The sequence below is a fragment of the Canis lupus genome, chromosome 30 (assembly GCF_048164855.1).
Source record: "Canis lupus baileyi chromosome 30, mCanLup2.hap1, whole genome shotgun sequence".
In the NCBI taxonomy this organism is placed as follows: Eukaryota; Metazoa; Chordata; class Mammalia; order Carnivora; family Canidae; genus Canis; species Canis lupus.
Window position 1 is genome coordinate 36,639,142 of NC_132867.1, and position 13,436 is coordinate 36,652,577.

Genomic DNA, 13,436 nt, shown 5'->3' on the forward strand with positions numbered 1-13,436 from the left:
GCTTGGGAGGAGCAGCGACTCCTCCAAATGCATCAGTCCTGCCAGACGACTTCACCATGGACCCTCTGCGATGTGGCAAAGGCATCAGACTGGGGGCAAAAATGAAGTCTTGCCTGAGATTTGGGAAGAGCAGGGATGCTACCAAGTGCCCAAAAGTCCATTGCGGGGATTCCACTAATGAAAAAGCCCCGAAGACCATTGAAGACGAGAGTGGACAGATCTCTTGCCAAGAGAAGTGATAGCAGGCAGGGATCGGGTGCATCAGGGCAAACCAAGAGAGGGGAGCCTCAGAGAGAGAAAAGGTTCTTCACGTAATTATAAACCGGAACTGAAGAGTGCTCTGGAGTTAGATAAAGTCAGGAGCAGAGACTTAATGTTATTTTGAGATGTAATTTAAGAATTATTTATTTGAGAGAACACAGCATTATCATGTTATCCGAAATTATCCCAGTTGCTCATGCTTGTCATAAAGCTTGCTAATAATCTGGGTTGGGGAGGGGCGTGCTGGAGAACCTAATTGAAAACATCTGCTAAAACTGAGTATGATAATCAGGTCTTATTTTTATTATTTTGCTCATGATATAATCTTGAAGGAGTGGAACTGAGTGGTGATTCAAGTAAACTCATCTTTATATGCAGAATGTAGGTAGGTGTCCTTGGCTTTGCATTCCAAAATAAAGATGACCGATCTTTTCCATTAGAAAAGTTTGGGTCACCCCAGCTGCCAACTTTTATGCTTTTATTTATTTTTTCTCCCTAAGGAGATACAGGCACTTTATGGACCTTTCCCAAACTGCTGCAAAATGATTGATGGTTGGACTCCTTCTAATCCAAGTAATGCAGAGTGTCTGAAGCTTCGGTAATCAGATCCTACTGACTTTAAAGACCACTGCCAAAATATCCATAGCACAGAGGTTTGGCAACTTGATTTAATCATAGCAAAAGGATTACAAAGTGCAAAACAAGCCCCAAAACAGCTATGAAATGGGCCAATTCAGAAACTGACTCAGGCTAAGAAGTTGCTCAGTGTCTGAAACTGCCTTCACCTTGGCCAAGGTTGGGAGGCATGTGTGACACACAGAAAAGATGTCAAGGGAAGTCGACCTTAGATCACAGTGTCTGGAGACTGGTGAATCCCAAACCAGGACACCCAGGTCCTCCTGGTGTGGGAAGACCTGGCGAGGTCCTCTGAAAGGGAAGCCAAATGGCAAATTCAGAAGCTGTCGCTTATTTCTTTAGAGTGAGAAATTGTGGCTATCCGTGAAGCTTTACTGACCAACAGGAATGCAGTTAGCATTAAGAGCAGTGGCTTGTTCACCATTCAACAAACATGATCACAGCAGGAATTCAGGGTGACTTGTGACCAGGCGCTTATTTGGAATTTGTCACAACCTCAGCGCTAGATGCCTCTTTCCATTCTGGGTGCAAATATGGAGGTCCCAACGCAAAACCTTTGGTCCTTCTGCTCCAGGAGAGGCTAGGAATGAGTAAGAGAAAGTGAGCAAGAAGGACCTGGAGAGGCCAAGGCCGTTTGGGCACTAAACATCCTATTTGCTTGGCTCGCCCTCGCATGAGTTCCTGGACGAAACAAAATTATAACACAAAACCCAAAGTTCAGCACGCGTTTTGTTAGGCTACTTTAGTCGCTTAAAAAAAAAAGTGCAAATGCGGACTCCTGTGTAAATCTGATTTGCCATGCGAGGCCAAGCTTGTTTTATTACATACATTCTGCATTCTAAGAACTAATAACTTCATATTGTAAACATCAAGCATACAGAGTTAAAATTCAAGGCCACATTCTATCATTGATTGTCTCTTTTGTCGTGTATCTTTGGCTGGCCGAGATCAACTCGTAGTGTATAAATGCATAAGTTATATAATTATTATATAAAAAGGAAAAAAAACAAAACAAAACAAAACAAAACAATTGACTTGTATACTTCATTCTGACAAACGCACAGCGTTCGCGACTCAAAAGGAAAACCGGAGCCTCCGCCTAACCCAATGCCTAGGTGGTTTCGGATGGCAGCAGCCAAGAAGGCCGCCTCTTACCTGACCCAGTGGGGAGCAGAGCCCCCACATCATGATGAGGTCCCGAATGTTTCTTTTAAATATCAGACAATTCCAGTTAAAATTTTCTTTTGACAAACAAACAAAAAAAAAGAGAGATGCATATTTTTTGTTTCTGCATTCTACTACGTCCCCCTCCCGTCCTCCTCCACCGTGCGGTACTCTTCCTCTTAACCCTGTGTTTGGTAGAACACTGACCGATGAACCCGCAAGTCTCCTCCACTCGATTCTCCAGTCTCCGTACTGTCCTAAGTCCAGTCTCTACTGCTTGACAAGTGTCTCTCCCCACCCTGTGGCCTCCTCCTCGGCTCCCTCCTCTTCCACCTTCTCCAGCCCTCCGTCTACACCACTCGCTCGCTGTCCGCACACACATTCGCAGCCCCGCCGCCCTGCCGGGCTCGCAGTTCTCAGGATGCTGTCAAGGGGTTGGCAGCTTTGGGTCACCTTCACAGCTGGCGACAGCTGGTGGCTCTCCACCCAATGGAATGAATCGGATTTCACCCCAAACAGCAAGTGCTGCTGAGTTCCACATGGCCATCTGTTCACAGGCCAGTCTCTCTCTTTCTTTCTCTTTCTTTCGTCCTTTTTCAAATTTTTGATATGTTTCTATTTTTAAATACAGGTAGTTTTCTTAAAATGACATTTCAATGGTATGTTAGGTCAAGACCGTGTTACCACTATTGCTTTGCTTTCACCCCCCCTCCCCATTTGCATGAGCAGGACCCCAAACTCTTCTCTGGAGTTTGTACACTCCTTAAGAACACTTTCTTTGGCACTTTGTCCTTGTGACTCCATGCTTCTACTTACAACGTCTCTTATAAGCTTGGTCCACATGTGGTATGTCCATGTACATTACATCTGTAGCATCCTCTTTGTTCCTGTAGTAATACTTTAGTAATCCCCTCCCACTAAGAGTCTTTGGATCTCTTCCCTGGCTTCCTTCCCCAGCGCCAGTCAGGCTTTTTCATTCCTCTTGAGGCACTTTTGATTCACGTTCTCCAATAGAGTTTGTGGCAATTTCTTGGTGATCGTATGCTGTTGGGAAAGGCCTCCGTCAGGGCTCTAGTAGTAGGTGCCCAGATGAGAAGGCATATGGCTGGCTGGAAGCCTAGTGTTGGGGTAGATACCTCCAGTTGGCGAATTCCAGTAGGGGTTCGGGGCGGCGAAAAAACTGGATGATGTCACAGGGAGGGCCGGGGGGTGCGGAGCCACAAAGTTCATCTTCTGTGGGTGGGCGTGATAGGAGCCCATGTAAGGGAGGTCCGAGGGGTACTTGTACAGAGATGATTCTGGAGGGTGGGGCTGCAGGGCCTGGGCGATCCCATGGAAGTCAAACTTGTAGGCATAGCGCTTCCCATGGACTTTGGTCATGATATTTTTGTCATAGTAGTAACGGAGGGCGCGGCTGAGTTTATCGTAGTTCATATTGGGTTTGCTCTTCCGTTCTCCCCAGCGCCGGGCAACCTCATCAGGATCGGTCATCTTGAATTCCCCATTGGTGCCTTCCCAGGTGATGCAGTTAGAGTTTGAGCTATCTGACAGGAGCTCCAGGAGAAACTGCCAAAGCTGGATCTGTCCACTCCCTAAGGAGGTGGGAAAAGGAAACGGGACACCAGTGAGAACAGGCTCTGAGCTAACAGCATTGTTTCTCCAGCGACAGAAGTGGGTGCTGGTGCTGTGCCATGCAAATCCCCTTAACCTGGCCTGCGCACCCATCCCTTAGCTGCTGGGGGTGGCCACAGCTCTTGTCCCAAGGCCTCCCTCCCCCTTCTCCAGAAAACTGGCCTTGGCTGAACAGGAGATGCTTCACCCACCCCAGGTAGCCCATGGCCAGAGGGGCTGACACCATGGGCCAGAGGCAGGTCTCCTTGCTCCAGGAGGGGCTGATTCTGTGATGCTGTTCAAACTCCAGAGCTCCTCGTGGGACCAGACCATGGCAAGGTTCTGCTTAAGGCCACCAGCCCCCGTAGCCTGAGCCCTGCACTATCCTGCTTCATGGCCACCTCTCTCCCAAAAACCTCCACTTAACTGATCACTTGCACAAGTATATCCTTATCGCAAGCTCCGTGTCTAGGGGATCTGACCCGGGGTGAGGATCCTTGGAGACTATCAGGGGGATCCAGAGATCCAAGTTCTTTATAAAATGCAAAGAATTCCTATGGTACAAAGTTTAGGTTGTAAATTTCTGACTTCCTTCCTTAGCCAAGTCAACTTTGCGTTTCAGAGGCAAAAGCATTTATTTTTCCTATTTTGTGAGGCAAAAAGTGCCATTATGTCGATGGCAATAATGACTTAATACCATTTATATTGGCTAGGTCAAGTAAAATAATAAAAGTCAGATTTAGGAAATGAACTTCTAAAAGTTTATGGAAAAACATAGAGAATGGAAGTAAACACCGTTATTTCTAACATAACATTTTGCTGGCACCCAGAAAGCAATTCTGTCAAAACTTTTCCTAGAACAGAATTAACCCACTCAGAATGAGGAAGTTTAGAAAAAAGTTGGCTCTTTTTCAAACCAGATCACCTATTTCCAGTACTTAGGCAACTGCATCGTAACGGAAATCCACGTGTTGCCCCTGCATTGCGATGCCAATTGTGTTCAGAAGAGTTTCCAGAAGAACGGCAGTGGTGCGTGGCTGCAAGCCATTTCGGGGGGACCAAGCAAGACTCCAGCTTCATCAGTGAGATCTCATTTAGCTGGGGGTGCACGGTCAGAATTTTTTTGATCCCATTGGAGACATGTGGATGTGGCTTTTAGGTTTTATTAAATTCCGAGAAAAACCCAGGCCCAAGATTCTAGCCACCATGTTACACTACTTTAAGATGATTTATGGCTCCCCACAGGAGGGAAGCATGTAAATATCAACAGCAATCTGGAGCACCAGGAGAAGCTAAGATGTGCTGAACAGATTTTAGAAGCTTTAAAAGCAACTAAGAGGCATGTCTTTTCCCCCAAACTCCAGCTACAGCACTGCCTTGGGCTTATACCAAAAAGATTACTTTATGTTACACTATCAGTAAATATCAATAGATGTGATAAAATGATTAAGGTAACTTTAACTGGCAACTCTTCAGGGAACTGATGTCATGTAAAGGTCAATTATAAATGTTTTTTTTCCTAAATCCTCCCCTCTCACTAGCTCCCTATATAAACTGTCCAACTCGTAAATCCTTGTTTCCGCATTGGCTACATGGAAATGGGTATGTTTGTGAATTCATCCATACAATAGCATCGTGAGAAAGGTCAGCCTTTTCTGAATGTGTTCTGGAAAATTATCATTTTCAGTCTCACAACACATTTGAAATATATTAACAGCTTGTCGCTCATCTCAATGGAAGCGTATGCTTTTTCCGAACCACATATTCAAACTGTTCCCAATCAAGTTTTGTTGCCCCCAACATCTTATTAATATGCATTTTAAAAAATACAAAGAATGGTATGAGAAAACCATATGGTTTTAGTATAGATATTGTAACCAAAGGATTACTACTTGAAAAAGATTCCATATAGGACCTGGGAATAGGGAAAAACATGGATTTTTTATTTAACATTCCAATGTATGCTTCAATGTAAACACATAGACTTGTCTGAAAATAAATATTCACTGTCAACCTTCTCCCACAGAGAGAGCAGTTCCACAGATTTTGCATAAATACACAGACCTTCCTAAATAGCCAGAAAAATACTTGGTATTTATTCAAACCTTGGCATTGTTCTTAGGAATCTATCCCTGGCCTACTTCCTTTGTAAACGTGTATGGGAGAACAAGTGGACAAAAGTGGTTTCCTATCTCTCCTGCTCCTGAAGGAGGAAGTCAGGGACCTAAGTTCATGGCTGGAAATTCAAAGATGAGCAATTTCTTACTAGACCATGTTACCCATTAGCCAGGCTCAGGCCTCTGAGCATTTCAAGGGTCTATGAAAATAAGAGATCTATAAACAAAATTCATCAGCTTCCAAACCTGAGAACAAATGCAAAAATGCAAAATTGCCTCCTGTATAAATAAATGTTACAAAATACAACATGATATCAAGCTTATTAATCATTAAATGTAATATTCATAACAAAATTTGTTATATATATATATAGGGCAGATTTTCTCGCTGTGCAGAAATTGTCAAGGATACACCGTGGCTGCTGAGAACTCAGCCAATGGTAGATTAATGAAGTTCCCTGTGGCCACAAATTTCAAAAGCAGTTTATTAAAACAGTAACATTTTGATAAAGGTACATCTCAGAACATCTAATAGGGAATCCAAAACAAGGATAGGAAGCCTAAGAGGGGCCTGAGTTGCTCACTGGCCAAGCCAACCAGTGGAAGAGAAGCTCTAACATTTGGGATCTGCCCTCCAGCAGCCCTGCCACCTCCCTCTGGTCCCTCACCTTCCTTCCGGAAAACCCTTCACATCTGTTTTCTTGCCCTATCTGGGTGGCAGCCTTGCAACATCAGAGGGGAGTAGCAACTTTTGCCCTGGTTTTGTCCAGGATTAACCCAAAAGCCAGGACTGGTTAGAAACACAAAGATATCAGCTGCCCACCCCCAGAAGAGCCCAATGGGATGAAGGGAGGAGGGATGCAGCCTGGAATAGATGAATGCAATCCTTTAATTTTTAGAAGGAAAGTGGTCTCTTAATGCAATTAAAAGAAGAGAAATAACAGTAGCAAAAAAGAACGACTGAATTGAAAAAGGCAAAATATCTAAAAGGTTTCTAAAGCACGGAGAAGCAGGGCTGGGAATGACTCAGCAGCTGTGGCTCCAGTGGGGTGGGGATCCCCAGAGCAGGACACAGCAGCCACCTCCCAACAGAGGGCAAAGAAAGCAGAGAGGGGCCCAATAGGCACCACGGTGGCAGCCATCTGGGGACCCTTCGCTGGGCACGCTGCAGAGAAACGGGTGCACACAGCCTGGCCCCTCCACCATGTTAAGCTCCAGGTGGCAGGCGTGTCCCAGGCTTGGTGTGGCTCACACAAGACTTAGGAGAGTGCAAGGCACTAGGGTGGTCGGAAGCACCACTTTGGAATCATCGCCGCTTCTGCTGAGTCCTGGTGCTGGCACACATGGGACCTCGGGCAACTCACCCAATTCTCTGTGCCTCAGTGCCTCCATCTGTAAACTGGGGGTGACTGCAATGCTACTATCTGGCTGGGTCACTATGAGGATAAACTCAATCATGAGGGGGTCTTATCATAATTTGAGCTGAAAATCAGAGTTGAAAGAGAGGCACACACCTTGCCTATAGCTACAAGCTGAAAAAGGAAGCCAAATGTCCCCCCATGCAGCCTTCATTGGCTGTGAAGGACTTTGAACCATGTTCTCAGGGCTGGCCGGAGGCCACTGAGAGCCTACCATGTGCCAAGCACTGTTCTGAACATTTGATATTTTTAATCCCCATCGGTTCATCTGACAGCCCATTGTAGAGGTGAGGAAATTAGAGCCCAGAAAACAGACCGATTTCTGACTTATTCTGTCCAAGGTCAGCAAGGGTTGAAACCCAGCCTCCAAGCTTGGACGCCAAATCACAGCATAAACCATTGCTCTCAGGTCTGAGTTTCTGCGCACACCTCCACACTCCTAACTCCTCTCCAGGTTGTCCCTTCCCTGGGCCTGGAGCTTGGGAGGTTCCCAGTGGGAGACTAGACACTCCTACCTTCTAACAAATGGCAAAACATCCCAGAACATTGGTTTCTGGGTATGCATGAAGCTGGATACATTTCATGCCCATCATTAAAGAGCATCCAGTTAACATCGAGGGAGCCCCTGCACACCACCTGAGAAAATGCTTTTTCATGGAAAGGCAACTTCAGTTCATTAGAGAAGCTACAGTAGATGTGCAGCCATCCTGATGCGACATAAAGCTGCTGCGTGGTGTATATGTGGTCCCTGTCCTAATTATGCAGGGACATACCTCTCAGCAGGAGAAATACGGCCCATCCAATGCACATCAAATAACTCTCATTGAGACATTGAGATGCTGTGATGATCTTGCACATTTATACACTATGATGTCACCTTTCCATTTAAAATGATTAAGAACAGTTTGCATGGTACAAAGAGCAAAGGCAGCAATTTTCAGTAATGAAGGATTTATTTACCAGAGAATGGGAAAACAGAATCAAACAGGAAGAGATGTTCTCATTCACAGAAAGATAAAAGACATTCCGGTTTGTGGGGAGAAAGCCACACGAATACAACTGACGTGTGGCCCAAGGAGAGATGGAGAGAGAAGGTCTAATTAATTCATTGTAAACGGAGGGACAGAAATCTTTACCTTCCAGCCCCAGGTGGGGATGTTGCTACTCTCCCCAGGGCCAGTGAGGATGGTCTTTGTGATACAAAGTGCAGTCTTCACCCGCCAGTCCTGAGCTGCTGACCCACTATGGACCGAGATGTTTTCCTGGCGCCTAAAGAGTCGTTGAACTAAATGGAAACCCCTCCCTTCTACTCTCTTGGCGTCCCTTCTCCAAACAGTGCCTCCTCCCTCTTGCCTATCCAGAGGTGATGTAGGGAAAGGAAATAAAACCAGGCCTTGGAGACAAAGAGTCAGGGCTCAAATCCCACCTCCCTTCTTATTGGCTGTGTGACCCAGGGAAAGTTACCTAATGTCTCTGGACCTCTAATTCCTCTTCTGTAGGATGAAGATAATGAGCCGCCAGGGCTGTCATGTGGCGGCGCCAACACAGGAGCGCCTGCCCAGGCATTACACAGGGTGGGAGCTATTTGTTATTTCACATTATTGTACTAACGTCCCCAGAGTGCTTCCGCTTCCGGGCCTTTCCTCTTTCTAATCTATCCTGAACACTGCAGCCAGATCAGTCTTCCTGAAGCACAACTGATAATAGTCATCTCAAAACATAGTAATCATTTTTATTTGAACAGTTATGCAGCGGTCATAGGGATGAGGGGGGAACCAGGGACCCAGGCGCCTTGGCCACCAGTTGGATGCTCACTGAAGAGACAAGCACCTGTGGCTCCATGAACAGTGGACAGGGCTGTCATCACCCATGTTTATTTCTCTGCCAAAATATAAGGTCCCTGAGGGTCAAGGATGCTATCTCCTTATTCCTTGCCATTCATTTCTTCAACAAATAATGGTTGAGCACCTGGTCCAGTCCCCAGGGTGCAGTAGTAAACAAAACAGCCCCTTCTAACTGCTCAGATGCCTAAAAGGTATTTGCTGAACTGGTTAATGGTACCTAAAATTGAATGCCAAAGCTCAAGACACTCAATAATGATGATATTTCATGTTCTCAAAATATAGATTCCCTTGTGGGGATGCATGCTGATTGAATCTGGACTCCTCGGTTTCCAACCCTGTTTGGGCCTCAGTGTTTAGGAAATATACATTCCAGCTTGTACTTGCAATATGCCTGTGTCATCTTGGCATTTGAATGTGCTGTTGAGAATACACAGCATATGCCATGAATTTCTGAAGTTGATGCCAGCACAGCTGGTTCTAATCTGAATACAAACAAATAAAACAGTTCGGTGGGCACTGAAATGTGATGACAGGTGATGATCCCTGGCAAGGTACGGGTCACAAGTGGGCCAATTAGGGACTCGCACTTGGTGCTAGCCTCTAAGTTCAAAAACAGGCTATTCATTGACGATGATCCTAAGTCTGATGCCTCATGGTTGTAGTTAAGGTTCTCCTTTTCAAGATATTATTTGATCAGTTTGTGTGATAGGCTGAACTGTGTTCCCCCAAAATGCATATGCTGGAATCCTAACCTCCAGGATCTCAGAATGTGACCTTGTTTGGAAATAGGGTCTTTGCAGAGGTGACCAAGTGAAACTAACACCAGGGTATGTTCTAATCCAATATGACTGGGGTCCTTATAAAGGGAAATTTGGACCCAGAAACACATGCACAGAGGAGACAGGTAAAAGAGATACAAGGATACAATGACCATTGACAAGCCAAGGAGAGACGTCTGGAACAGATCCGTCCTTCACAGTCCTCAGACGGAACCAACCCTGCCTGACACCTGACACCTTCAATTTTGGACTTCTGGCCTCCAGACTGTGAGATAATAAATGTCTGTTGTGTAAACCTCCATTTGTGGCATTTTGTTATGGCGGCCCAAGGGAACCAATAGGGCTTAGATTAGGTGATACTGCTCTTTGCTGAAGCTAAAGTCTTAATTTATAACATGACCCATTTTTTTCCACTTTGGCAAATAATCCAGTGAGATCTAAAACTCAACTTTGTTCTGTTGAAGGGATTTCTCACCAATACAAGTTCATCTTTCAAAACAGCCACTGCCAAAAAGGTAACTCTATAAGGAGCAAAACCACCAGCATTATCTCACCTGGATTGGCAAGGCGGCTACTTGTTGGTCCAAGAATCTGATAAGGATCTACAGCAAAAAAAAAAAAAAAAAAAAGAAGTCAAATCTCAGAGACCTAGTCATGACTCGGTATGATGTCACTACAGGCATAATGCTGACCCACTTGTGTTTCCAGATTTCAGAGTTGAACACACCAAAGTTACCCAGCACCACTTCCTTTATTGAATAAGATGTCACATGGAATCTGAGAGAAGTTTCTTGTTAAAGGCCTCTTAAGCTAGTGGCCAAGCACAGATTTGGCTCAGAGCTCCCGACACCTGGCACTCTCCATCCCTGGACATAAACTGGGCAAACGTGTTACATCCCCACTTGGCCTGGCCTGGGGGCCACGTTGCCTGTGCTGTTCAGCACACTGGCACTATCAGCCGTCTACTGTGCTCCACACTGGGCCTGGCACAAATGCTGGCATGCTGCACATGACCTGAAGGTGAAATGAAAAGAACTCATTTGTCACAAAGACACAGCCTGTGTGCCACAGGGTGTTTTTTCCATATTTACTGCATAGGTTTTGGAAATGTTTTAGCAAAATCTCAAGTTATCTCTAGTGAAAAGACTGATGACTTGGTCCACATTTTATACATGGAACCATGAAAAAGAAGACAAAATTCCATTGATTTCATTTAGAAAGTAACACATTTTAGAAATATGCTACTAAACCAACTTCTTTTTTGATGGCCAGCAGGATGTTCCCTGAAACATACCTAACTGAGGACGCTGGTCTTCAGTTTTGGGCACTGCGGAAGGAGATGGTTGAGCAGCTGAAAATCCAAAAACAAAAGACAGAGTTAGCTGTAGCTTCTATTTGGCCACTAGTCTTTGATGCTGTTATATTACCATCCTATCCATTATCTTAGTTATTAACATAATAGTCTTACTCTTATACATAACATCTTAGTCCTATAAGCAGCATTTAACAGCAAGAAAATTTCCTTTGTAATGAAACCAAACATTGACATTGTGACATAAAAAGAGAGGACACTTCCATTATTTAAAAAATATACAGCACTGTTTCTGAAACTAAAAAAAAAAAAATTCTTTTGAGAAACCAATGAAAATGAATCATAGTCTAAATGAAACAGAAAGAGAAATCACTAGGAAAATAAAGCTAGGGATACTTTTAAACATGGCCAAGATTAGGAAATCACCCAGTATTTAATCTGTGCGCAGAAATCTCATGACACTTGCCTTTGTCCATGTTGAAACACATCATTTGTTTCTTTTTGTTATAAAAATATAGAAGTAGGTATAACCCCAGCAGAAAAAGAATCATTGCACTTAAAGATCAGTTGCATTTTGCTGCCACTGGAACAAACATTTTATGCATTAAAAAAAGCATAGATTTGCTGCAGAAATCGTTGTGTTCTATCAATGGTTATCTGCTGCCTAGTGACCTGCAGATTCAAGCAGCTGAGCCAACACTGTACCTTTTGACTGGGGGGTGGGGTGGCCGTGACTAGTCCAGGCTGATCTCCTGGGTGGGTCATAAGGTAAATCTGCAAAGACAAATAAATTGACTGAAAGATCAATAATGTAATTTTATAATAGAAATTTTGTGTTCTGTGTTTTTTGTGAATGTTGTGACTTTTGTGTATATGAGAATAAATATTGTGGAAGAAAATCCAGTAATTCAAAGAAATATCCAACCTGTATCCCATTAGATTTGGGTTTTGTTTTGTTTTTAAAGATTTTATTTATCCATATGAGAGAGAGAGAGAGAGAGAGAGAGAGAGAGGCAGAGACATAGGCAGAGGAAGAAGCAGGCTCCATGCGGGGAGCCTGATGTGGGACTTGATCCCAGGAGCCCAGGATCATGCCCTGGGCTGAAGGCAGTGCTAAAACCACTGAGCCACCCGGGCTGCCCAGGTTTGGATTTTACTTAGAAATTATTGTTTTGTTTATTTTACTGATTTAACATTTTCACCCATTGATCTGACAACTCGCACTGACAGACTCTTGCAGGGTTTGCTGAGTCTTCCAAGGAAACTTCTTACAATCACAGGTCAAGACCATTTTTTAGAGTTTCTAACAATCTACTTTGACCTGCTTCCATCTGCAACCAACTTAAATTCATCCCTTTGTTATCTTCATGAACCATCCAAAACAGTGCTCACAGATTTGATAAGCCCACCAATTCTTGCTTGAGGTCTGCCCCTAAGTCCACCAACTGACACTCGTGTTCCTTTCTCTTCCTCCTTGGAAATGGGCATGGTCATCTTATCCATCAGCTGGCTCTCTCAATGACCCCTCATTTTCTTTTTATAATCTCACCCAGTTATATTACACCAGTTTTAAGTGTCCAGTTATTTTCCTATGTCAGTATCTACTTTCTCTTTTTCTCTAAATGAATTTAGAATTTCTCTAAAAGAATTTCATGAAATCAACTGCAAGACTGAAATAGTATTGCCCATGCAACACATTAACGATGAGCATAAGAGCCGAAGCATATACCAATGATTTCTTTGTATTTGCAATGCATTATCATTTGTCTCATAAATCTTCATTGCACTTTACAATGCAAACTTTACTTCTGCATCCTCAGTGCAAGTTCTATTAATGATTATGAAGACTCTAAGTCATTTCAAGGTTCTTTCAAAAATATACTCCCACACATTACCACGCATAGTCTTGCATACATAAAATGATTTCTACATGAAATCTCATTAAAGAACCACTTCAAAACTATGTCTTCTTAAATTGATGGGTACTCACTTCAATGCCATGTGTCATTCTGAACCAATTGAAAGCCACAGCCAGATACTTCAGGTATTTCTGTTGCCAGACACCTGGAAATCACTGTAAAATCTCACTTGAAGGGCAGTGCAATTTGTTTGAAGCCTCTCTTTAAACAGAGGATTTGACCCTGCTTTAGACTGGTAGTTTGACCAGTCTTCAGAAAGTCTGACTACGTTAAAAAAAGATGCATCTCTTCCTATTTTTGGATCCCAAAGAGAATACCACTGAAATGCAACGTGAAATTCAACACAGAATTGCCTTAATTTATTTGGTCTGTTTG

At 43.9% G+C, this 13,436-nt stretch overlaps 1 protein-coding gene across 10 annotated transcripts in view; it reads right to left on the minus strand.

Moving 5' to 3' along the window:
- Nucleotides 1–1,680: 1,680 nt before the first annotated feature.
- ERG (ETS transcription factor ERG) overlaps nucleotides 1,681–13,436 on the minus strand; it is a 186,024-nt gene continuing 174,268 nt past the window's right edge. For all 10 annotated transcript variants that reach the window (XM_072806985.1, XM_072806979.1, XM_072806983.1 and 7 more), the window contains 4 exons: nucleotides 11,848–11,916; nucleotides 11,125–11,181; nucleotides 10,385–10,432; nucleotides 1,681–3,653 (listed from right to left, as the gene is read on the minus strand). In XM_072806985.1, coding sequence (XP_072663086.1) covers nucleotides 3,133–3,653; nucleotides 10,385–10,432; nucleotides 11,125–11,181; nucleotides 11,848–11,916 — 695 coding nt within the window. In that variant the 3' untranslated portion in view covers nucleotides 1,681–3,132. The remainder of the gene's footprint in view (nucleotides 3,654–10,384; nucleotides 10,433–11,124; nucleotides 11,182–11,847; nucleotides 11,917–13,436) is intronic.